Below are 26677 nucleotides of genomic sequence, written 5' to 3'. Positions count from 1 at the left end.
GGAAATCCTCAATGTCCTGCAATTTTCCATTGAACCAGTCCGTGTCACTTTCGGTTTCATCCTCCAACAGTAATGATTGCACTTTGCCGTGTGATGTTTTAAACGACTGAATACTTAGCAACAGTGCCGTCACCTTTCCTTCAACTTGTTCCATTTCTCCGTTTTGAACCAACAAAGTCCGAATTTCATTGATTTGTTTCGTGCAGACACTTAACTTGCCGCGGCGGGAGGCAATCTTGATCTTTACTAACTCAGCCGGGTCTTGTACCATCTCGCATTCCGACATTGTGATTTAAACGCAGTCCACAATCACTACAGTCTTTCAACTTTTAAAGTCCTTCGAGTATCGGTTTTCACACACCCTGCTTGCTTGCTTTCCTTCCTAATTTACGCTTCCATTTCATCCTTTTTTGCGCATCCACAGGAAAACATCCAACGTATCCGAAGCAGGGTGAAGTAATCCAAGATATTTCAGAGCAATCCTTCTTACCGTCGGGTTAGAAAGTTTTCAGACTTTGTAGTGGCGATTTCTCTCTAACGCCAATGAGGATGGTGGTAAGGTGTTCCCGACACGCAGTCAAGTAAGCACTCACAGACAGAGAAATAAAAATAGGTAAATTTAATTCCTCAGTCCGGTTTTCTTTCTCTATCTGTGAGTGCTTACTTGACTGCATATCAGCAACAACTTACCACCATCCTCATTGGCTGCATGCATAAGATTTTGAAGCGCTTGTAAAAGTTTGTGATAAAGACAGAGACCACATGAATCTCATGCAACAAACTGGTGCCTTGAGCAGAAGGCCAAAGAGCCAGCTCTCATGATGAGAACTTAGAGCACCCATTAAACCTTCTGGAGTGGCAGTCTCCATCACATCACCCTCTCCATCAGGGAGTGATGATCTCCACTGATGCTACCAGAACATTCCCCTGCACTTTACACTTTCCGTCTGTCCCACACCTCCACCTTACATCCAGGACCACATCCATGCACCTCAATAGGGTTTTTTTTTATGGGTTTTGAACCATCCTGTCACAGTAGGGATGGGTTCTTAACCATGGAAACAGTCCCGTTGGTATCAAAGTACCATCCCACTTCTGACGAACTTTGTACCAAAGGCTGACGGCAGCAACCATAGATTGTCTTGGACCCAGGTCCTACTCTCAGCAAACACGTGCATCACCACCAGACCAAAGAGTGCCAAAAACCTCAGGGTGCAGCCTGTCTGTATTTGTAATCTTACTTGCCTCTGTGATCATGCTGCCCTGTTACAATTGTCAATTTATCTTTGTATGGAATGAATACTCTGAGCTGCCAGTTGTAAAATATGGTGTCCCACAAGGGTCAATACCATGCCCCATGTAATTCTCATTAGACTACTGTCAGGCACATTTATTTGCAAACATGATATGTGTTTCCATTGTGTAACGTATTGAACAGGCAGAGAGGGATCCAAATGCGGAAGAACACCGCTTTTATTGAAATGAGACGCTGGTACAAACACAGGCAGGTGAATCACGAGTACTAGGATCAGTAGTAACAGCGTTTTCTTGGCGTGGTCAGGACGGTCCAGGGTCATACCGGGGGAGCAGAAGTCAGGAGGTACAGAGGGATTAGGCAGGAGACAAGGTCGGGGACGTAAGCGAGGGTCAGGACACAGGAGAGCAGACAGGATATAGAAAGGCTTGGTACGCGGCATGAGTCGGCAATACTTCGCAACTGAGATGTGCTGGTGAAGTGCTTAAGTAAGGCTGAAGGGGGCGTGGTAATGAGGGGCAGGTGAGGTTGATTAAGAAAGATCAGGTGGCATTCCTGACACATTGTTACGTCAATGATACTCAGTTGTATATATCTTCAAATCCTGATTATTCCTGTAATATTAACAATGACTGAATAAAGGACATAAACAATGGACAGCAACTCACTGTTTTCTTCTAAATTCCAATGAAACAGAGGTTCTACTGCATGAACCCAATGCTGCAAAAAGCATGGTCTGATCTCACAGTGTCCTCATTTCACATCATAACCCACGTTGTCGACTGTACTCTCCACATGGAGGGTTTTCATTAGACCATATAATTATTACAATTACAGCTATTTGTAAATCTTTGTCCTATGAAGACTCTTACTCATCAAACAACCTTACAGCATCAATTTGAGGCTCAGTTACAAGCCCAATTTTTCAATCTAGGATTAAGACTTATTTACACAGCTCTCATTTAGCCTTTTGTGTGTAAAATACAGAGCCTGGAGGCCCAAGTCATAGTGTGTTCAAGAAAACTGAGATGTTACCCTTGAGCAAGGCACGTAACCCCAACTGCTCCCCGGGCGGCGAGCTAGGGCTGCCCACTGCTCTGGGCACGTGTGCAACAAAGCCTCCTAGTAATCCCTTGTGTGTGTGTGTTCTAACTGCACAGATGGATAAATGCAGAGGACAAATTTCGATTGGGGTAAAAATCACATTTGACAAAAATATGGCACACATACTCATAATTAAAGCTCTCAGAGCAAGATGCGATTCATCCACGTATAATGCCATGCTGTGCCCCCCAGCACTGCTGCTCAGACCATTCTGAATACATACCATTGAACATGATTAATTTGCTTTGAAGTATTTTATTATATGACATTAGTACATATTGTACAGTCACATGATGCATGACAATTGCATTGTTACATTTTTGATTACACACTAGGTCGAGCAACAGAGGAAGTATTGTTTAGAAATTTTACATCATATAATGTCAATTTTAGCAATTATACAGAATTTTGATCCTCTTGACATCAATGGTAGAGAGTTCCTCTCTCTGCCCTATCACCACTGAAGCATCAGGAATAGGAGTGATGGTGTACTGGCCGTTAACAGAGAAAGCAGTTCTTCCATAGTGCATCACGGAGGTGTAGTCATATGGTGTGTTGAGGTTGTTGGTGTTCTCCTTGTTAAAATTGGACTGCATTGATGGGTCAATGTTTTGCCAGTTGATCCTGACATACTTGTCACGGTCACTCCTGGTATGCTCATGGTAGAAACCGAGCGCGTGGTTCAACTCATGCTCAACGATACCATGGTACACACATCCGTCTTTGCTGAGAGAGATCACCTGAGAACCACCTGTTCTGCCAATAGAAGAGTAGCACCTAAAAGACAGGGAGAAGGCTGTCCTGGTCACAGACATCAAGCAATTGGCAATGTGTACAAAACAGGAATAACAGAAGTAAAATAATTCAAATAGTTCCCTGCTCTCACCCATTTAGGTTCTGAATGCTGATGTAATCAGGTTCAACCGTTCTGCGAACAAAGCGAATGCAGGTTTTGCTGTGGAAGGATGCCATGGCACTGGTAATTACATTCAGGTCAGAAGAAGCTGAAAAAGAACCAAGCAAAAACATTAAGAAATAACATCAACATCAATGTAAACCTGAACCTGAATCTGGAGGTTTTACTTACAGAAATCTTTACTCACGACATAAGGGACCTGCACTACTCCAGTTGAAGACTTGTGCCAAAAGCAGTTGTTACTCCGGCAGACCAGAGCATTCCTGGTACTTGGCAAAAGTATGTCTCCCTCCACCAACTGTTCACTAGATCCTTCATGCAATCATGTACAAAAAAGGGATTTGGGTTGCAAAAACCAAATAACAGGAACTTCAAATAAAATGTTTTAGCATTGCCATAGTAAAATGTTTAGTATTTATCAAATGTGTTTATACATCTTAAGAGGAAGCATGTTAAAATAAAAAGAAAACAACCAGCAACTTGTCTGACCATTGTTGATGGTGATAATGTGTGAAATGATGTCCACATGCTGATGTTCTGTGAGAGAGAGAGCCTGGTAGAGACCCAGCAGCAGGGCTAGAATGTAGAGAGAGGCTCTGGGCTCCATGTTGCTTCAGTGTGAGGAGATGATCTGGATGCTTCTACACTCTAGCTCAATGTCTGAATACTGTCCATCCTGGCCTTTTATACACATGGACACTTATATGACCACAATCCCATGAACAAACAAACACAGGTGTGACAGTGTGGGACTAATGTTAGGCATTAGTGTCCACTGTCTAATGTATATCACCAAAGGGAGGACACTTGGAACTTCCCCATTAGTCAAATATCTCAATGAATTGCAGTGTGCGGCTGAGTTTGTTTGGCTAATCTCCACTAATGGATGATCTGTAGAGTTTGGTTATCACTGTGCATTAGACTGTTTTTGTTGTCATTTCAGTTTAATCACTATTGTAGGATCTGTTGGAAAGGATAGTTCAAGAATTGTGTCATAGAAGCAGTCGAACAGTCAAGCTTTTCATGTTGGAGATTTTAAGAAAAACTATTGCAACTGAAAATTTTGCTGACATTTTTTGTCTTCACTTCAGGTACACATATGTTATAATCTGTTTCAGAAAGCAAAATCAATTTCTGTCCATTTTTCTTTGAATGATTTGTTGATAAGTAATGGTTCAAAATCAAAAAGGAGTCATTTCCCTGGCTTGTCCAAAGATGCTACAAACATCCATATTTGCAAAATATGGAATTAAATCCAAAATCAAACTAAAATGCATAAGATTTTGAAGCGCTTGTAAAAGGTTGTGACAAAGGCAAAGACCACATGAATCTAACGCAACAAAACTGGTGCCTTGACCACAAAGCCAAAGAGCCAGCTCTCATGATGAGAACTTATAGCACCCATTAAACCTTCTGGAGTGGCAGTCTCCATCACATCACCCTCTCCATCAGAGAGTGATGATCTCCACTGATGCTACCAGAACGTTCCCCTGCACTTCACACTTTCCGTCTGTCCCACACCTCCACCTTACATCCAGGACCACATCCATGCACCTCAATAGGGTTTTTCAATGGATTTTGAACCATCCTGTCAAAGTAGGGATGGGTTCTTAACCATGGAAACAGTCCTGTTGGTATCAGAGTACCATCCCACTTCTGACAAAATTTGTACCAAAGGCTGAGGGCAGCAACCATATATGGTCTTGGACCCAAGTCCTACTCTCAGCAAACACGTGCGTCACCACCAGACCAAAGAGTGACAAAAACCTCAGGGTGCAGCCTGTCTGGATTTGTAATCTTACTTGCCTCTGTGATCATGCTGCCCTGTTACAATTGTCAATTTATCTTTGTATGGAATGAATACTCTGAGCTGCTAGTTGTAAAATATGGTGTCCCACAAGGGTCAATACCATGCCCCATGTAATTCTCATTAGACTACTGTCAGGCACATTTATTTGCAAACATGATATGTGTTTCTATTGTTACGTCGATGATACTCAGTTGTATATATCTTCAAATCCTGATTATGCCTGTAATATTAACAACAATGAGTGAATAAAGGACATAAACAATGGACAGCAACTCACTGTTTTCTTCTAAATTCCAATGAAACAGAGGTTCTACTGCATGAACCCAATGATGCAAAAAGCATGGTCTGATCTCACAGTGTCCTCATTTCACATCATAACCCACGTGGTCGACTGCACTCTCCACATGGAGGGTTTTCATTAGTCCGTATAATTATTACAATTACAGCTATTTGTAAATCTTTGTCCTATGAAGACTCTTACTTATCAAACAGCCTTACAGCATCAATTTGAGGCACAGTTACAAGCCCAATTATTCAATCTAGGCTTAAGACTTATTTACACAGCTCTCATTTAGCCTTTTGTATGTAAAATACAGAGCCTGGAGGCCCAAGTCATAGTGTGTTCAAGAAAACTGAGATGTTGCCCTTGAACAAGGCACGTAACCCCAACTGCCCCCCGGGCGGCGAGCTAGGGCTGCCCACCACTCTGGGCACGTGTGCAACAAAGCCTCCTAGTAATCCCTTATGTGTGTGTGTGTTCTAACTGCACAGATGGATAAATGCAGAGGACAAATTTCGATTGGGGTGAAAATCACATTTGACAAAAATATGGCACACATACTCATAATTAAAGCTCTCAGAGCAAAATGCGATTCATCCACGTATAATGCCATGCTGTGACCCCCAGCACTGCTGCTCAGACCATTCTGAATACATACCATTGAACATGATTAATTTGCTTTGAAGTCTTTTATTATATGACATTAGTACATATTGTACAGTCACATGATGCATGACAATTGCATTGTTACATTTTTGATTACACACTAGATCGAGCAACAGAGGAAGTATTGTTTAGAAATTTTACATCATATGATGTCAATTTTAGCAATTATACAGAATTTTGATCCTCTTGACATCAATGGTGGAGAGTTCCTCTCTCTGCCCTATCACCACTGAAGCATCAGGAATAGGAGTGATGGTGTACTGGCCGTTAACAGAGAAAGCAGTTCTTCCATAGTGCATCACGGAGGTGTAGTCATATGGTGTGTTGAGGTTGTTGGTGTTCTCCTTGTTAAAATTGGACTGCATTGATGGGTCAATGTTTTGCCAGTTGATCCTGACATACTTGTCACGGTCGCTCCTGGTATGCTCATGGTAGAAACCGAGCGCGTGGTTCAACTCATGCTCAACGATACCATGGTACACACATCCGTCTTTGCTGAGAGAGATCACCTGAGAACCACCTGTTCTGCCAATAGAAGAGTAGCACCTGAAAGACAGGGAGAAGGCTGTCCTGGTCACAGACATCAAGCAATTGGCAATGTGTACAAAACAGGAATAACAGAAGTAAAATAATTCAAATAGTTTCCTGCTCTCACCCATTTAGGTTCTGAATGCTGATGTAATCAGGTTCAAATGTTCTGCGAACAAAGCGAATGCAGGTTTTGCTGTGGAAGGATGCCATGGCACTGGTAATTACATTCAGGTCAGAAGAAGCTGAAAAAGAACCAAGCAAAAACATTAAGAAATAACATCAACATCAATGTAAAACCTGAACCTGAATCTGGAGGTTTTACTTACAGAAATCATTGCTCACGACATAAGGGACCTGCACTACTCCTGTTGAAGACTTCTGCCAAAAGCAGTTGTTACTCCGGCAGACCAGAGCATTCCTGGTACTTGGCACAAGTATGTCTCCCTCCACCAACTGTTCACTAGATCCTTCATGCAATCATGGACAAAAAAGGAATTTGGGTTGCAAAAACCAAATAACAGGAACTTCAAATGAAATGTTTTAGCATTGTCATAGTAAAATGTTTAGTATTTATCAATATGTTTATACATCTTAAGAGGAAACATGTTAAAATAAAAAGAAAACAACCAGCAACTTGTCTGACCATTGTTGATGGTGATAATGTGTGAAATGATGTCCACATGCTGATGTTCTGTGAGAGGGAGAGCCTGGTAGAGACCCAGCAGCAGGGCTAGAATGTAGAGAGAGGCTCTGGGCTCCATGTTGCTTCAGTGTGAGGAGATGATCTGGATGCTTCTACACTCTAGCTCAATGTCTGAATACTGTCCATCCTGGCCTTTTATACACATGGACACTTATATGACCACAATCCCATGAACAAACAAACACAGGTGTGACAGTGTGGGACTAATGTTAGGCATTAGTGTCCACTGTCTAATGTATATCACCAAAGGGAGGACACTTGGAACTTCCCCATTAGTCAAATATCTCAATGAATTGCAGTGTGCGGCTGAGTTTGTTTGGCTAATCTCCACTAATGGATGATCTGTAGAGTTTGGTTATCACTGTGCATTGGACTGTTTTTGTTGTCATTTCAGTTTAATCACTATTGTAGGATCTGTTGGAAAGGATAGTTCAAGAATTGTGTCATAGAAGCAGTCGAACAGTCAAGCTTTTCATGTTCGAGATTTTAAGAAAAACTATTGCAACTAAAAATTTTGCTGACATTTTTTGTCTTCACTTCAGGTACACATATTATGTTATAATTTGTTTCAGAAAGCAAAATAAATTTCTGTCCATTTTTCTTTGAATGATTTGTTGATATGTAATGGTTCAAAATCAAAAAGGAGTCATTTCCCTGGCTTGTCCAAAGATGCTACAAACATCCATATTTGCAAAATATGAAATTAAATCCAAAATCAAAACTAAAATGCATAAGATTTTGAAGCGCTTGTAAAAGGTTGTGACAAAGGCAAAGACCACATGAATCTAACGCAACAAAACTGGTGCCTTGACCACAAAGCCAAAGAGCCAGCTCTCATGATGAGAACTTAGAGCACCCATTAAACCTTCTGGACTGGTAGTCTCCATCACATCACCCTCTCCATCAGAGAGTGATGATCTCCACTGATGCTATCAGATCGTTCCCCTGCACTTCACACTTTCCGTCTGTCCCACACCTCCACCTTACATCCAGGACCACATCCATGCACCTCAATAGGGTTTTTCAATGGATTTTGAACCATCCTGTCACAGTAGGGATGGGTTCTTAACCATGGAAACAGTCCTGTTGGTATCAAAGTACCGTCCCACTTCTGACAAAATTTGTACCAAAGGCTGAGGGCAGCAACCATATATGGTCTTGGACCCAAGTCCTACTCTCAGCAAACACGTGCGTCACCACCAGACCAAAGAGTGACAAAAAGGGTGCAGCCTGTCTGGATTTGTAATCTTACTTGCCTCGGTGGTCATGCCCTGTTACAATTTTCAGTTTATCTTTGTATGTAATGAATGCTCTGAGCTGCCAGTCATAAAATATGGTGTCCCACAAGGGTCAATACCATGGCCAATGTAATTCTCATTAGACTACTGTCAGGCACATTTATTTGCAAACATGATATGTGTTTCCATTGTTATGTCAATGATACTGAGTTGTATATATCTTCAAATCCTGATGACGCCTGTAATATTAACAACAATGACTGAATAAAGGACATAAAACAATGGACAGCAACTCACTGTTTTCTTCTAAATTCCAATGAAACAGAGGTTCTACTGCATGAACCCAATGATGCAAAAAGCATGGTCTGATCTCACAGTGTCCTCATTTCACATCATAACCCACGTGGTCGACTGTACTCTCCACATGGAGGGTTTTCATTAGACCATATAATTATTACAATTACAGCTATTTGTAAATCTTTGTCCTATGAAGACTCTTACTTATCAAACAACCTTACAGCATCAATTTGAGGCTCAGTTACCAGCCCAATTTTTCAATCTAGGATTAAGACTTATTTACACTGCTCTTATTTAGCCTTTTATGAGTAAAATACAGAGCCTGGAGGCCCAAGTCGTAGTGTGTTCAAGAAAACTGAGATGTTGCCCTTGAGCAAGGCACGTAACCCCAACTGCTCCCTGGGCGGCGGGCTAGGGCTGCCCACCACTCTGGGCACGTGTGCAACAAAGCCTACTAGTAATCCCTTGTGTGTGTGTGTTCTAAGTGCACAGATGGGAAAATGCAGAGGACAAATTTCGATTGGGGTGAAAATCACATTTGACAAAAATATGGCACACATACTCATAATTAAAGCTCTCAGAGCAAAATGTGATTCATCCACGTATAATGCCATGCTGTGCCCCCCAGCACTGCTGCTCAGACCATTCTGAATACATACCATTGAACATGATTAATTTGCTTTGAAGTCTTTTATTATATGACATTAGTACATATTGTACAGTCACATGATGCATGACAATTGCATTGTTACATTTTTGATTACACACTACGTCGAGCAACAGAGGAAGTATTGTTTAGAAATTTTACATCATATGATGTCAATTTTAGCAATTATACAGAATTTTGATCCTCTTGACATCAATGGTGGAGAGTTCCTCTCTCTGTCCAATCACCACTGAAGCATCAGGTATAGGAGTGATGGTGTACTGGCCGTTAACAGAGAAAGCAGTTCTTCCATAGTGCATCACGGAGGTGTAGTCATATGGTGTGTTGAGGTTGTTGGTGTTCTCCTTGTTAAAATTGGACTGCATTGATGGGTCAATGTTTTGCCAGTTGATCCTGACATACTTGTCACGGTCGCTCCTGGTATGCTCATGGTAGAAACCGAGCGCGTGGTTCAACTCATGCTCAACGATACCATGGTACACACATCCGTCTTTGCTGAGAGAGATCACCTGAGAACCACCTGTTCTGCCAATAGAAGAGTAGCACCTGAAAGACAGAGAGAAGGCTGTCCTGGTCACAGACATCAAGCAATTGGCAATGTGTACAAAACAGGAATAACAGAAGTAAAATAATTCAAATAGTTTCCTGCTCTCACCCATTTAGGTTCTGAATGCTGATGTAATCAGGTTCAAATGTTCTGCGAACAAAGCGAATGCAGGTTTTGCTGTGGAAGGATGCCATGGCACTGGTAATTACATTCAGGTCAGAAGAAGCTGAAAAAGAACCAAGCAAAAACATTAAGAAATAACATCAACATCAATGTAAAACCTGAACCTGAATCTGGAGGTTTTACTTACAGAAATCATTGCTCACGACATAAGGGACCTGCACTACTCCTGTTGAAGACTTCTGCCAAAAGCAGTTGTTACTCCGGCAGACCAGAGCATTCCTGGTACTTGGCACAAGTATGTCTCCCTCCACCAACTGTTCACTAGATCCTTCATGCAATCATGGACAAAAAAGGAATTTGGGTTGCAAAAACCAAATAACAGGAACTTCAAATGAAATGTTTTAGCATTGTCATAGTAAAATGTTTAGTATTTATCAATATGTTTATACATCTTAAGAGGAAGCATGTTAAAATAAAAAGAAAACAACCAGCAACTTGTCTGACCATTGTTGATGGTGATAATGCGTGAAATGATGTCCACATGCTGAGGTTCTGTGAGAGGGAGAGCCTGGTAGAGACCCAGCAGCAGGGCTAGAATGTAGAGAGAGGCTCTGGGCTCCATGTTGCTTCAGTGTGAGGAGATGATCTGGATGCTTCTACACTCTAGCTCAATGTCTGAATACTGTCCATCCTGGCCTTTTATACACATGGACACTTATATGACCACAATCCCATGAACAAACAAACACAGGTGTGACAGTTTGGGACTAATGTTAGGCATTAGTGTCCACTGTCTAATGTATATCACCAAAGGGAGGACACTTGGAACTTCCCCATTAGTCAAATATCTCAATGAATTGCAGTCTGCGGCTGAGTTTGTTTGGCTAATCTCCACTAATGGATGATCTGTAGAGTTTGTTTATCACTGTGCATTGGACTGTTTTTGTTGTCATTTCAGTTTAATCACTATTGTAGGATCTGTTGGAAAGGATAGTTCAAGAATTGTGTCATAGAAGCAGTCAAGCTTTTCATGTTGGAGATTTTAAGAAAAACTATTGCAACTTAAAAATTTGCTGACATTTTTTGTCTTCACTTCAGGTACATATATAATGTTATAATTAGGGGTGGGACGCGATTAAAAAAATTAATCGAATTAATTGGAAGCTTTGTAATTAATTAATCGAAATTAATTGCATTTTAATCGCATTTCAGTATTTAACATGAGAAATATTAATTTAAGTTTGAATGATGAATGAATCAATGAACATAATCATAAACTTCAACATCTTGTTTATTTTTCCACCAGTCTACTACACAGACCAATATATGTGTAGTGTGCAGAAAACAGTTCAGAACATTGGAAATTCTGACCAAAAATGTTTTGCTCAGGATATTGGAAGAATTGAATAAATCAGAAGATGTTTTTTAATACCATTTTAGATGGTATATTTTTCTTTAATTTCCCAGGCCTCTGCCACAGGCATCTTCATAGTGCCTATAAGTGGTCTTCTGCATGCTCAAAGCAAATGACTGGATCTTCATCATCTATAGATTCATCATCTATAATATGAGCTGTCACACCAAGATCATTCTTGTTGCTAACAGAGGTCCAGTGATCCCCAGTCAGAGCCACATTTGTGGCACTCTTCACAATAACCTGTTTTAATTCTTTCCTCATCATACAGCTGCTGGATTTTCTTCGACATTGTCTTTCTGGGGTGAGTTTCCCAAAACGTTCTTAGCGCTAAGTACTTCGTAACCTCGTTCTTACGTACGAGGTTAAGAAGTACTTGGCGCTAAGAACGTTTTGGGAAACTCACCCCTGGACGGTAGTTCGTAACTTGCATCAGTTGACGCAATTCGCAGCGCTTCTTGTAAGCATTTATCTTCGACCACAGGGAGCGGACAACACAAATAATGTGACGCGTCATGTATAAACGCGTGCGGAGTCACGCGCTACGGCCACTCGCGAAAGTTTAATCCAGACTTAATGGTCCAATGAAGGTACTTTAAAAACCAGGACATTTCCTCACTTAAAAAAAAAACCCGGGACGCCCGGGACAGGATGTGAATTACGGACGTTTGGTCACCCTATCGTACTAGGAATACATTTAGCAGCTAAGTTATCATTACTGACCTGCGCGTTAAGCTGGGCGTACACTGTGCGATTTTTGGCCCATTTTCAGCCAATTTTTCACTAGTTTCGGCTCAATCGCGTGTCGTGCATCGTATAGTTCACACAGGTAAACGAGGAGCGATTCACACCTCACGACCAACTCCCGATCAGAAATCGCAGCGTCGCAAGAACATCAAACATGTTTGAAATTCAAATCGCTCCTCGTGAGAGTATCGCACTGTTGAAGCAGCTCCACGAGCCGACTCTCCCTGCGATTTAGTCGTACAGTTTGAGCTGGAGCTGAGTACACGATTTAAAATATCGCACAGTGTATGCCCAGCTTTAGCCGCAACATGTTTTGCGTTGAGGTGGTAATGAAGGGTGGAAGTGCTCCTGTGATAAGCGAACTCCTTCCTACATAAAGTGTAAATAACACTATTTTTGTTTGTACTTCCATCTGGAAGTTTCATATTTTTTAATTTCCCATCCACAGGCGTAGCCTCTTCAGTCATCTCCATCATGATCTTATTGTGTGTCCATAATCTGTATGCCCGGAACTCGCGTACTGAGAAACATTCCACGGTGCAAAAGTGTCTCGTGCGTTAAATGCGTTAAAATGCGTAAATTTTTTTAGTGCGTTAACTTTCCTGTAATTAATTAATCGAAATTAACGTGTTAAAGTCCCACCACTAGTTATAATCTGTTTCAAAAAGCGAAATCAATTTCTGTCCATTTTTTCTTAGAATGATTTGTTGATAAGTAATGGTTCAAAATAAAAAGTAGGCATTTCCCTGGCTTGTCCAAGGATGCTACAAACATCCATATTTGCAAAATATGAAATTAAATCCAAAAGTATAAAATGCATATGTAGTGGCGATTTCTGTCTAACGCCAATGAGGATGGTGGTAAGTTGTTCCCGACACGCAGTCAAGTAAGCACTCACAGACAGAGAAATAAAATTAGGATAGGCATAGACAGACAGATATGTATAAAAATGCAAACATGTCAGGTAAGTATACCACTAATTTATGTGTATTATAAGTTACCATCAACATGATGTACAATTCACAAATATGGCTCCAACACACTGGCCCCTAATTGTCACTGTTACTGCAGGACAATTCTAAACCATAATGAAAGGGAGCCATACGTACTCAATAAAGGCTATACAATACAGGTGTTCCAAAACCTAATACACAATACATTAGCCCATACACAAAGGTAACCATAAAAAACCAAGAAACACCAAATGAAATGCTAGTCTTACATTTTGTTTCCATTCGGGTCCCCCCCCCCTTTTTTGTTTTTTATTTCAGTAAAGTTAAAAAAGGTAACTGATCAAGTCCAAGTCCAATGTACATGTAGCGCCACCTGTGAAAGTCCGTAGGTGTAAGTGTATGAGCTGGTGTGAGAGCACGCACAGGAATATTTAGATTTGTCAGTACTGCAAGTGTGCAATCAGAGCCTCTCTGAAGGTGCTTCATCACCTTCGAGAAGAAAGCAAAGCTTACTGATGGGTCTCTGCAGCACGTTGGTCTTTGTTTGCACCAATACGCTTCGCACAAGACCTTTGGGGCCAGACAGGGTCTTAACCACCCTACCCAGGGGCCAAGAATTCCTAGGTGCTGCTGGGTCTACCAGCACCACAATGTCATTGATTTTGAAATTCATTTCAGTGTGGAGCCACTTCTGTTGTTCTTGCAGTAGTGGAAGGTATTCCATAGTCCACCTTTACCAGAACTGATCTGCCAGGTATTGGACATATTTCCACCATTTCCTGCTGTACACATCATTTTTACTAAAGAGACCAGGAGGTGGCAACGGTTCACTCTTCAACTGCAGTAGGTGGTTTGGTGTCAAGGGTGTGAGATCATTTGGGTCACTAGAGGTTGTAGTAAGCGGTCGGTCATTGAGAATGCATTCAGTCTCACAAAAGGCTGTTTGCAGCATTTCGTCGTCCAGTGTTTGTTATCGTACAATCGAGAGAAGTGTCTTCTTAACCAGGCGGATAAGTCTTTCCCATGCTCCTCCGAAATGAGCTGCATATGGTGGATTGAACAGCCACTTGACATGGTTTTTTAGCAGGAATTCCTGAATCTTTTCTTTATCCAGCTGATTCCGTGCCATTTCCAGTTCCTTCTGTGCGGAGGTGAAGTTGGTGCCACAGTCTGTTCTGATGGTAAGCACCTGACCTCTCCGACACAGGAACCGCCGGACTGCATTCATGCAAGCACTGGTATCCAGACTCCATGCTACTTCTGGATGGATTGCCCGGCTTACCAGACAGGTGAAGAATACTCCCCAGCGCTTTACCCGTGAGTGACCACTCTTGGCCTCCACCGGACCAAAGAAGTCAATACCAACATGGGAAAATGGTGGCAAGCTGGGAGTAATCCGATCCTGTGGCAATTCCACCATTTTCTGCATTCCAGGTCTGGCCTGCATCTGTCTGCAAAACACACAAGATCTAACAATGTGTCTAGCACAAGAGTTAGCCGAAGGGAGCCAGAATTTTTGTCTAAGTTTTGATAGCATGTGATTTCTTCCTGAATGTCCATTTTGCTGATGAATATCCCTCAGGATCAACTTGGATATATGTGATGACTTGGGGAGTATGATTGGATTCTTTGTGTTTACGGATATCGGTGCTTTACCTATCCGTCCTCCAACCCTCATGATGCCATTGTCAATGCATGGATCCAGTCTGAATACAAGGCTATCAGATTTCACTGGTTTGTTCATTTTCATCAATTTCAATTCTGCATCCAGGTGGCAGTGCTGTTCATAACAAATGATTGCCTTTTCTGCTTCATCCAAATCATCCACAGTTAAGCATTTTTGCTCTTGCTCACCTTGGCATGTGGATGTCACTTTGTCTCTGTCCTTTCGACTTCGATGCAGAAGGATGCGTTTGAGCTTCAGCAACCAGGCAACAGCTCTAAGTAGTTTCCTCCAAGAGGAGAAGTACTGAATCAGGGATGAAGTTGCATTAATCTCCATCTTCACACAATTGACAGTAATGGCATGTTTTACCTCTACAGCACAGCTGGGTATGTAGCTCAGATCTTCTGGCATATCAGGCCAATCTGATTCCCTTCTTGAAAGCAAGGGAGGACCGTGGAGCCATCTGTTGGACGCCAAGAGTGGTTCAATATAGAGTCCACGTGAGGCATCATCTGCCGGATTGTCCTTCGAGCAGACATACCTCCACTGGTGTGCTTGCAAGAGGCTGTGGATTATTGCAATGCGGTTAGCAACATAGGTGCGGAACCTTTTGGTTTCGTTGTGAATGTATTTCAGCACAGTTGTGCTGTCTGCCCAGAAAGTGGAATTCTGAAGATCTATATGTAGCTCTTTCTGGAGCATTTTGTAGCCTTTCACAGCCAGTGTGGCAGCAGCAAGCTCCAACCTGGGAATAGTCATCTGCTTCAGAGGTGCTACTCTTGATTTCGCCATTATAAAGACAATGTGAATGTCTCCACTGCTGTTCTTAAGACTAAGGTAGGTCACCGTTCCATAACCAAATTCACTGGCATCACAGAAATGATGCAGCCGAACAGTCTTCACCGGGCCGAAACCCTCAGGTTTTATGCACCTGTCCACTTCAAATCTGTCCAGCTGTTTCAGTTCTGTCATCCATCTTTGCCATGGCTTGTAGAGTTCTTTTGGAATGTGTTCATCCCATCCACGATTATCAATGCACAGTTTTTGCAGGATTTGCTTGGCCTTGAGAATGAAAGGGCATAGAAAACCCAATGGGTCATAGATGGAACTCACGACTGAAAGGATGGCTTGCCTAGTGAGTGATGTGCTCTTGTTGGCAACCTTGAAGGTGAGTATGTTTTTCTGGATATTCCACTGGATTCCCAAGGCCCTCTCAAGGGGTGGTTTTTCTCTGTCCAGGTCAAGTTGTTTCACAAGCGTGGCTCTGTGACTTTCAGGTATTGTAGCAAGGACCTCACAGCTGTTACCCTGGAGAAGTTCTGTGTTCAGTGATTTGCCCTTATAAGATGCAGAGCAGTCGAATACAACTCTCAACTTGCCATTCTGCTTGTGGTAGACTGCGTGATGAGGTATATACCAGACCATTCCATCATTCCTTTGCAGCTGGCATGTAGGCACCTTTTCTGCATAGCCCTTGCTGAGCACATCTTCCATAAATGTGGTGTACTCACTAGCGAAAGCAGAATCTTTCTTAAATTTTCTAGCTAGACCCACTGTACGTTGTACTGCCATCTGCTGGTTGTCTGGCATATTTACAGCTTCATTGCGAAAAGGTAAAGATAAATGATAGCGACCATTTCTAAGCACGACTGACCTTGTCGTCACATTCATGAATTTTTTATCCTCAACGGACATCTCAGTTTCCTCTTCACATTCCTTTTCAGGGAAATCATGGTTGTATTGTCTAATAAGCGTCTCTCTTATGTTCTCCAATGTGATTCGATTAACTGTTGCGGGTCCCTTGTCACCTCTTTCCATAGCAGAGCAGGAATTGAGTGGACCATTGACCACCCATCCAAGTAATGTCCTGACTGCATATGGTCCATCATTTTGGCTATTTAAAACATCCCATGGTTCCATCGCCTTCGGTACGTCCATGCCGATCAGTAGCTCTATATCAGCATCAATGCTGTCCAGGGTTATGCCACTGAGGTACGGCCATCTTTTGATGTCGTTTGCTGTAACCAAATGGTCCTTTGACACTGGGATTTTGGCTTGTGTGTATACAATGGGTAACTGAAGGAACACACTGCCATCAATGTTGCCAACTTTAAGACCTTTGAGCTCATAGCATCTCACCATTTGCTCCTGTCCCATCGTTTTCAGGGCCACCTCAGTCCTGCGTCCGCTGACATTAAGCTGGTGCATGAGCTTGTCAGAGCAGAAAGTTGCTGAGCTGCCCGGGTCAAGGAATGCGTAGGTCATTATGGATCTGGAGCTTTTGGGTGACTCAATGATGACTGGCACAATGGCCAATGCACAGTGACTGGCCCCTGTAACATGACTAGCTGAGATGAGTGCGCTATTAACAGGCGCCTGAGTTTTGACAGTATACTCACAGGTAATGTTCAGTAAGGTATGATGTTTATGCTTGCACAGCTCACAAATGGCCCTATTGAGGCAGTTCCTGCTAAGATGTCCTTTTTTAGACACCCAAAACAGTAGCCATTTCTCTTCAGATATTCTACTTTCTCTTCATGTGCCTGTGATTTGAAATTTTCACAGTCAGTGATGTCGTGCCTATCTGAACAGCAACTGCATGTCATTGACGCTGGAACATACTTGTTGGTTTGCTGCGTCTTAGCTGTCTGTGCTGTTAACTGAGGGTTAGACAAGGTGACAGAGGTCATGAAGCTGCTTCCACTCTTTTGAGACTTTGCACTAGGCTTGGCTCTAGAGATGGGCTTGCTGATTGGGTTATCTCTGATGTCACCAAACACTGGATGGAGTAAGATGGTAGACTGGCGTTCTATGAACTCCACAAGATGAACGAACTTAATCCGTGTGTTGTTTTGTTGGGATTTTTCATACACTGTGGTTCGCCAGCGTTCACAGAGTTTGTAGGGTAATTTGGAGATGAGCAGTTTAAGATTAGATGTTACATTCAGTTCATCCAAATGGTCCAGATTTTGCATGGCAGTAAGACATTCTCTTAAATATAGTACATATTCAAGGAGAGCCTTTCCATCATCAACTTTCAGTGTTGCCCAATTAAAAGCCTTGTCTAAGTATGCATTTGCAATTTTCGTTTCATTTCCAAAATGAGTTTTCAAGAGCTCTTTTGCCTTGGCATAACCTTGGAGGGCATCCATATGCATGCAACTTTTGACGATATTCTTTGCTGGGCCATCAGTGAACTGCTCTAAAAAGTACAATCTGTCTTAATAATCAACAGTATTTTTTTCAATAGAATGCTCAAAGGCAAGCATAAATGGCTGGAATGACAAGGGATTACCACTAAAAGTAGGCACTTCTCTTTTTAGTAAAATGGAAAGATTTAGCTGTCTCACCATTATTTCTGTAAGGTCTCTCTGCCTGTTCAGCTCTGTGTCGGTGGCTGGAGTGGTGTTGATTCCGCCACATCGTTGCTGCTGGTTTGTGGTGGATGGCGCGATACCCCTGGAGCTGCTTTTTAGATGTCGCACTGCTCGCTGGAGTGGTGTTTTAGGAACAGCCGCCACAGGTGCAAAGTCGAGGGGAGAGAGGACAGGCTTACTCGACTCCTCCATACGGGAATCATAATACTCATTCATAGCGTTACCTTGCTCTTCAGCGTCGCTCAATGCTTTGAGTTTGGCATTTGCCTCATCTAATTGAGCTTGTAGTTCCAGATTCTCGCGTTTGAATTTTAATGCCATTTCTTCCATGTCGCGCTTTAATCTCAGTGACATTTCCTCCATCTCACGCTTTATCTTGAGCTCTGCCTCCTCCATTTGCAGCACCTGAAGTGCTGGCAGTGCTTTACTCCATGCCTCCAGAGCAGCCTTCTCAGCCAGTGCCATCTTCGCTGCAGACGAGGCCCTCGAAGACCTAGAAGTCCTGGAAACGTTAGAAACGCTGTCCTGTGGCTGTATGGTTGACTGCAGTTTGTTTTGTTCCATTCTCCAAATGTTCACTTTTTCAAGGAAATCCTCAATGTCCTGCAATTTTCCATTGAACCAGTCCGTGTCACTTTCGGTTTCATCCTCCAACATTAATGATTGCACTTTGCCGTGTGATGTTTTAAACGACTGAATACTTAGCAACAGTGCCGTCACCTTTCCTTCAACTTGTTCCATTTCTCCGTTTTGAACCAACAAAGTCCGAATTTCATTGATTTGTTTCGTGCAGACACTTAACTTGCCACGGCGGGAGGCAATCTTGATCTTTACTAACTCAGCCGGGTCTTGTACCATCTCGCATTCCGACATTGTGATTTAAACGCAGTCCACAATCACTACAGTCTTTCAACTTTTAAAGTCCTTCGAGTATCGGTTTTCACACACCCTGCTTGCTTGCTTTCCTTCCTAATTTATGCTTCCATTTCAACCTTTTTTGCACATCCACAGGAAAACATCCAACGTATCCGAAGCAGGGTGAAGTAATCCAAGATATTTCAGAGCAATCCTTCTTACCGTCGGGTTAGAAAGTTTTCAGACTTTGTAGTGGCGATTTCTGTCTAACGCCAATGAGGATGGTGGTAAGGTGTTCCCGACACGCAGTCAAGTAAGCACTCACAGACAGAGAAATAAAAATAGGTAAATTTAATTCCTCAGTCCGGTTTTCTTTCTCTGTCTGTGAGTGCTTACTTGACTGCGTGTCAGGAACAACTTACCACCATCCTCATTGGCTGCATGCATAAGATTTTGAAGCGCTTGTAAAAGTTTTTGATAAAGACAGAGACCACATGAATCTCATGCAACAAACTGGTGCCTTGAGCAGAAGGCCAAAGAGCCAGCTCTCATGATGAGAACTTAGAGCACCCATTAAACCTTCTGGAGTGGCAGTCTCCATCACATCACCCTCTCCATCAGAGAGTGATGATCTCCACTGATGCTACCAGAACATTGCCCTGCACTTTACACTTTCCGTCTGTCCCACACCTCCACCTTACATCCAGGACCACATCCATGCACCTCAATAGGGTTTTTTTAATGGGTTTTGAACCATCCTGTCACAGTAGGGATGGGTTCTTAACCATGGAAACAGTCCCGTTGGTATCAAAGTACCATCCCACTTCTGACGAACTTTGTACCAAAGGCTGACGGCAGCAACCATAGATTGTCTTGGACCCAGGTCCTACTCTCAGCAAACACGTGCATCACCACCAGACCAAAGAGTGACAAAAACCTCAGGGTGCAGCCTGTCTGTATTTGTAATCTTACTTGCCTCTGTGATCATGCTGCCCTGTTACAATTGTCAATTTATCTTTGTATGGAATGAATACTCTGAGCTGCCAGTTGTAAAATATGGTGTCCCACAAGGGTCAATACCATGCCCCATGTAATTCTCATTAGACTACTGTCAGGCACATTTATTTGCAAACATGATATGTGTTTCCATTGTTACGTCAATGATACTCAGTTGTATATATCTTCAAATCCTGATTATGCCTGTAATATTAACAACAATGACTGAATAAAGGACATAAACAATGGACAGCAACTCACTGTTTTCTTCTAAATTCCAATGAAACAGAGGTTCTACTGCATGAACCCAATGATGCAAAAAGCATGGTCTGATCTCACAGTGTCCTCATTTCACATCATAACCCACGTGGTCGACTGCACTCTCCACATGGAGGGTTTTCATTAGTCCGTATAATTATTACAATTACAGCTATTTGTAAATCTTTGTCCTATGAAGACTCTTACTTATCAAACAGCCTTACAGCATCAATTTGAGGCACAGTTACAAGCCCAATTATTCAATCTAGGCTTAAGACTTATTTACACAGCTCTCATTTAGCCTTTTGTATGTAAAATACAGAGCCTGGAGGCCCAAGTCATAGTGTGTTCAAGAAAACTGAGATGTTGCCCTTGAACAAGGCACGTAACCCCAACTGCCCCCCGGGCGGCGAGCTAGGGCTGCCCACCACTCTGGGCACGTGTGCAACAAAGCCTCCTAGTAATCCCTTATGTGTGTGTGTGTTCTAACTGCACAGATGGATAAATGCAGAGGACAAATTTCGATTGGGGTGAAAATCACATTTGACAAAAATATGGCACACATACTCATAATTAAAGCTCTCAGAGCAAAATGCGATTCATCCACGTATAATGCCATGCTGTGACCCCCAGCACTGCTGCTCAGACCATTCTGAATACATACCATTGAACATGATTAATTTGCTTTGAAGTCTTTTATTATATGACATTAGTACATATTGTACAGTCACATGATGCATGACAATTGCATTGTTACATTTTTGATTACACACTAGATCGAGCAACAGAGGAAGTATTGTTTAGAAATTTTACATCATATGATGTCAATTTTAGCAATTATACAGAATTTTGATCCTCTTGACATCAATGGTGGAGAGTTCCTCTCTCTGCCCTATCACCACTGAAGCATCAGGAATAGGAGTGATGGTGTACTGGCCGTTAACAGAGAAAGCAGTTCTTCCATAGTGCATCACGGAGGTGTAGTCATATGGTGTGTTGAGGTTGTTGGTGTTCTCCTTGTTAAAATTGGACTGCATTGATGGGTCAATGTTTTGCCAGTTGATCCTGACATACTTGTCACGGTCGCTCCTGGTATGCTCATGGTAGAAACCGAGCGCGTGGTTCAACTCATGCTCAACGATACCATGGTACACACATCCGTCTTTGCTGAGAGAGATCACCTGAGAACCACCTGTTCTGCCAATAGAAGAGTAGCACCTGAAAGACAGGGAGAAGGCTGTCCTGGTCACAGACATCAAGCAATTGGCAATGTGTACAAAACAGGAATAACAGAAGTAAAATAATTCAAATAGTTTCCTGCTCTCACCCATTTAGGTTCTGAATGCTGATGTAATCAGGTTCAAATGTTCTGCGAACAAAGCGAATGCAGGTTTTGCTGTGGAAGGATGCCATGGCACTGGTAATTACATTCAGGTCAGAAGAAGCTGAAAAAGAACCAAGCAAAAACATTAAGAAATAACATCAACATCAATGTAAAACCTGAACCTGAATCTGGAGGTTTTACTTACAGAAATCATTGCTCACGACATAAGGGACCTGCACTACTCCTGTTGAAGACTTCTGCCAAAAGCAGTTGTTACTCCGGCAGACCAGAGCATTCCTGGTACTTGGCACAAGTATGTCTCCCTCCACCAACTGTTCACTAGATCCTTCATGCAATCATGGACAAAAAAGGAATTTGGGTTGCAAAAACCAAATAACAGGAACTTCAAATGAAATGTTTTAGCATTGTCATAGTAAAATGTTTAGTATTTATCAATATGTTTATACATCTTAAGAGGAAACATGTTAAAATAAAAAGAAAACAACCAGCAACTTGTCTGACCATTGTTGATGGTGATAATGTGTGAAATGATGTCCACATGCTGATGTTCTGTGAGAGGGAGAGCCTGGTAGAGACCCAGCAGCAGGGCTAGAATGTAGAGAGAGGCTCTGGGCTCCATGTTGCTTCAGTGTGAGGAGATGATCTGGATGCTTCTACACTCTAGCTCAATGTCTGAATACTGTCCATCCTGGCCTTTTATACACATGGACACTTATATGACCACAATCCCATGAACAAACAAACACAGGTGTGACAGTGTGGGACTAATGTTAGGCATTAGTGTCCACTGTCTAATGTATATCACCAAAGGGAGGACACTTGGAACTTCCCCATTAGTCAAATATCTCAATGAATTGCAGTGTGCGGCTGAGTTTGTTTGGCTAATCTCCACTAATGGATGATCTGTAGAGTTTGGTTATCACTGTGCATTGGACTGTTTTTGTTGTCATTTCAGTTTAATCACTATTGTAGGATCTGTTGGAAAGGATAGTTCAAGAATTGTGTCATAGAAGCAGTCGAACAGTCAAGCTTTTCATGTTCGAGATTTTAAGAAAAACTATTGCAACTAAAAATTTTGCTGACATTTTTTGTCTTCACTTCAGGTACACATATTATGTTATAATTTGTTTCAGAAAGCAAAATAAATTTCTGTCCATTTTTCTTTGAATGATTTGTTGATATGTAATGGTTCAAAATCAAAAAGGAGTCATTTCCCTGGCTTGTCCAAAGATGCTACAAACATCCATATTTGCAAAATATGAAATTAAATCCAAAATCAAAACTAAAATGCATAAGATTTTGAAGCGCTTGTAAAAGGTTGTGACAAAGGCAAAGACCACATGAATCTAACGCAACAAAACTGGTGCCTTGACCACAAAGCCAAAGAGCCAGCTCTCATGATGAGAACTTAGAGCACCCATTAAACCTTCTGGACTGGTAGTCTCCATCACATCACCCTCTCCATCAGAGAGTGATGATCTCCACTGATGCTATCAGATCGTTCCCCTGCACTTCACACTTTCCGTCTGTCCCACACCTCCACCTTACATCCAGGACCACATCCATGCACCTCAATAGGGTTTTTCAATGGATTTTGAACCATCCTGTCACAGTAGGGATGGGTTCTTAACCATGGAAACAGTCCTGTTGGTATCAAAGTACCGTCCCACTTCTGACAAAATTTGTACCAAAGGCTGAGGGCAGCAACCATATATGGTCTTGGACCCAAGTCCTACTCTCAGCAAACACGTGCGTCACCACCAGACCAAAGAGTGACAAAAAGGGTGCAGCCTGTCTGGATTTGTAATCTTACTTGCCTCGGTGGTCATGCCCTGTTACAATTTTCAGTTTATCTTTGTATGTAATGAATGCTCTGAGCTGCCAGTCATAAAATATGGTGTCCCACAAGGGTCAATACCATGGCCAATGTAATTCTCATTAGACTACTGTCAGGCACATTTATTTGCAAACATGATATGTGTTTCCATTGTTATGTCAATGATACTGAGTTGTATATATCTTCAAATCCTGATGACGCCTGTAATATTAACAACAATGACTGAATAAAGGACATAAAACAATGGACAGCAACTCACTGTTTTCTTCTAAATTCCAATGAAACAGAGGTTCTACTGCATGAACCCAATGATGCAAAAAGCATGGTCTGATCTCACAGTGTCCTCATTTCACATCATAACCCACGTGGTCGACTGTACTCTCCACATGGAGGGTTTTCATTAGACCATATAATTATTACAATTACAGCTATTTGTAAATCTTTGTCCTATGAAGACTCTTACTTATCAAACAACCTTACAGCATCAATTTGAGGCTCAGTTACCAGCCCAATTTTTCAATCTAGGATTAAGACTTATTTACACTGCTCTTATTTAGCCTTTTATGAGTAAAATACAGAGCCTGGAGGCCCAAGTCGTAGTGTGTTCAAGAAAACTGAGATGTTGCCCTTGAGCAAGGCACGTAACCCCAACTGCTCCCTGGGCGGCGGGCTAGGGCTGCCCACCACTCTGGGCACGTGTGCAACAAAGCCTACTAGTAATCCCTTGTGTGTGTGTGTTCTAAGTGCACAGATGGGAAAATGCAGAGGACAAATTTCGATTGGGGTGAAAATCACATTTGACAAAAATATGGCACACATACTCATAATTAAAGCTCTCAGAGCAAAATGTGATTCATCCACGTATAATGCCATGCTGTGCCCCCCAGCACTGCTGCTCAGACCATTCTGAATACATACCATTGAACATGATTAATTTGCTTTGAAGTCTTTTATTATATGACATTAGTACATATTGTACAGTCACATGATGCATGACAATTGCATTGTTACATTTTTGATTACACACTACGTCGAGCAACAGAGGAAGTATTGTTTAGAAATTTTACATCATATGATGTCAATTTTAGCAATTATACAGAATTTTGATCCTCTTGACATCAATGGTGGAGAGTTCCTCTCTCTGTCCAATCACCACTGAAGCATCAGGTATAGGAGTGATGGTGTACTGGCCGTTAACAGAGAAAGCAGTTCTTCCATAGTGCATCACGGAGGTGTAGTCATATGGTGTGTTGAGGTTGTTGGTGTTCTCCTTGTTAAAATTGGACTGCATTGATGGGTCAATGTTTTGCCAGTTGATCCTGACATACTTGTCACGGTCGCTCCTGGTATGCTCATGGTAGAAACCGAGCGCGTGGTTCAACTCATGCTCAACGATACCATGGTACACACATCCGTCTTTGCTGAGAGAGATCACCTGAGAACCACCTGTTCTGCCAATAGAAGAGTAGCACCTGAAAGACAGAGAGAAGGCTGTCCTGGTCACAGACATCAAGCAATTGGCAATGTGTACAAAACAGGAATAACAGAAGTAAAATAATTCAAATAGTTTCCTGCTCTCACCCATTTAGGTTCTGAATGCTGATGTAATCAGGTTCAAATGTTCTGCGAACAAAGCGAATGCAGGTTTTGCTGTGGAAGGATGCCATGGCACTGGTAATTACATTCAGGTCAGAAGAAGCTGAAAAAGAACCAAGCAAAAACATTAAGAAATAACATCAACATCAATGTAAAACCTGAACCTGAATCTGGAGGTTTTACTTACAGAAATCATTGCTCACGACATAAGGGACCTGCACTACTCCTGTTGAAGACTTCTGCCAAAAGCAGTTGTTACTCCGGCAGACCAGAGCATTCCTGGTACTTGGCACAAGTATGTCTCCCTCCACCAACTGTTCACTAGATCCTTCATGCAATCATGGACAAAAAAGGAATTTGGGTTGCAAAAACCAAATAACAGGAACTTCAAATGAAATGTTTTAGCATTGTCATAGTAAAATGTTTAGTATTTATCAATATGTTTATACATCTTAAGAGGAAGCATGTTAAAATAAAAAGAAAACAACCAGCAACTTGTCTGACCATTGTTGATGGTGATAATGCGTGAAATGATGTCCACATGCTGAGGTTCTGTGAGAGGGAGAGCCTGGTAGAGACCCAGCAGCAGGGCTAGAATGTAGAGAGAGGCTCTGGGCTCCATGTTGCTTCAGTGTGAGGAGATGATCTGGATGCTTCTACACTCTAGCTCAATGTCTGAATACTGTCCATCCTGGCCTTTTATACACATGGACACTTATATGACCACAATCCCATGAACAAACAAACACAGGTGTGACAGTGTGGGACTAATGTTAGGCATTAGTGTCCACTGTCTAATGTATATCACCACAGGGAGGACACTTGGAACTTCCCCATTAGTCAAATATCTCAATGAATTGCAGTCTGCGGCTGAGTTTGTTTGGCTAATCTCCACTAATGGATGATCTGTAGAGTTTGGTTATCACTGTACATTGGACTGTGTTTGTTGTCATTGCAGTTTAATCACTATTGTAGGATCTGTTGGAAAGGATAGTTCAAGAATTGTGTCATAGAAGCAGTCGAACAATCAAGTTTTTGTGTAGGGGATTTTAAGAAAAACTATTGCAACGGAAATTTTAGCTGACATTTTTTGTCTTCGCTTCAGGTACATATATAATGTTATAATCTGTTTCAGAAAGCAAAATCAAATTCTGTCCATTTTTCTTAGAATGATTTGTTGATAAGTAATGGTTCAAAATAATAAAGGAGGCATTTCCCTGGCTTGTCCAAAGATGCTACAAACATCCATATTTGCAAAATATGAAATTAAATCCAAAATCAAAACTAAAATGCATAAGATTTTGAAGCGATTGTAAAAGGTTCTGACAAAGGCAGAGACCACATGAATCTCAATTGTGCTGGATGAGGCAGTGAAAATAGTTAACTTCTTTAAGGCTCGGTCACTCCAATCCTGTTTATTTCGTGTTCTATGCGAGGAAATGGGCAGCAGTCACGTTCAGCTTCTTTTACATACAGACGTAAGGTGGCTTTCACGC

The 26677-nt window shown here is 41.9% G+C and overlaps 5 protein-coding genes across 5 annotated transcripts; all 5 read right to left on the bottom strand.

Annotated features, from left to right (window-relative positions):
- Positions 1-2748: 2748 nt before the first annotated feature.
- LOC143502108 (hatching enzyme 1.2-like) lies at positions 2749-3882 on the bottom strand. The gene is made up of 4 exons (XM_076995286.1): positions 3765-3882; positions 3447-3587; positions 3246-3363; positions 2749-3136 (listed from the first exon to the last, which is right to left on the bottom strand). The coding sequence occupies exons 1-4, from the start codon at positions 3880-3882 to the stop codon at positions 2749-2751; spliced, it is 765 nt and encodes a 254-aa protein (XP_076851401.1).
- Positions 3883-6189: 2307 nt separating this feature from the next.
- On the bottom strand, positions 6190-7323 carry LOC143502103 (hatching enzyme 1.2-like). Its single transcript, XM_076995282.1, has 4 exons — positions 7206-7323; positions 6889-7029; positions 6687-6804; positions 6190-6577 (listed from the first exon to the last, which is right to left on the bottom strand). The coding sequence occupies exons 1-4, from the start codon at positions 7321-7323 to the stop codon at positions 6190-6192; spliced, it is 765 nt and encodes a 254-aa protein (XP_076851397.1).
- Positions 7324-9625: 2302 nt separating this feature from the next.
- Positions 9626-10937, bottom strand: LOC143502101 (hatching enzyme 1.2-like). Its single transcript, XM_076995280.1, has 4 exons — positions 10642-10937; positions 10325-10465; positions 10123-10240; positions 9626-10013 (listed from the first exon to the last, which is right to left on the bottom strand). The coding sequence occupies exons 1-4, from the start codon at positions 10757-10759 to the stop codon at positions 9626-9628; spliced, it is 765 nt and encodes a 254-aa protein (XP_076851395.1). The 5' UTR covers positions 10760-10937.
- A 10296-nt stretch (positions 10938-21233) lies between these two features.
- Positions 21234-22367, bottom strand: LOC143502102 (hatching enzyme 1.2-like). The gene is made up of 4 exons (XM_076995281.1): positions 22250-22367; positions 21933-22073; positions 21731-21848; positions 21234-21621 (listed from the first exon to the last, which is right to left on the bottom strand). Exons 1-4 carry the CDS (start codon positions 22365-22367, stop codon positions 21234-21236), a joined length of 765 nt encoding a protein of 254 aa, XP_076851396.1.
- A 2302-nt stretch (positions 22368-24669) lies between these two features.
- Positions 24670-25888, bottom strand: LOC143502100 (hatching enzyme 1.2-like). The gene is made up of 4 exons (XM_076995279.1): positions 25686-25888; positions 25369-25509; positions 25167-25284; positions 24670-25057 (listed from the first exon to the last, which is right to left on the bottom strand). The coding sequence occupies exons 1-4, from the start codon at positions 25801-25803 to the stop codon at positions 24670-24672; spliced, it is 765 nt and encodes a 254-aa protein (XP_076851394.1). The 5' UTR covers positions 25804-25888.
- Positions 25889-26677: the final 789 nt, after the last annotated feature.

This window comes from Brachyhypopomus gauderio, unplaced genomic scaffold, assembly GCF_052324685.1.
Source record: "Brachyhypopomus gauderio isolate BG-103 unplaced genomic scaffold, BGAUD_0.2 sc190, whole genome shotgun sequence".
Lineage (NCBI taxonomy): Eukaryota > Metazoa > Chordata > Actinopteri > Gymnotiformes > Hypopomidae > Brachyhypopomus > Brachyhypopomus gauderio.
This window is presented reverse-complemented; position numbering and strand designations above follow the sequence as displayed.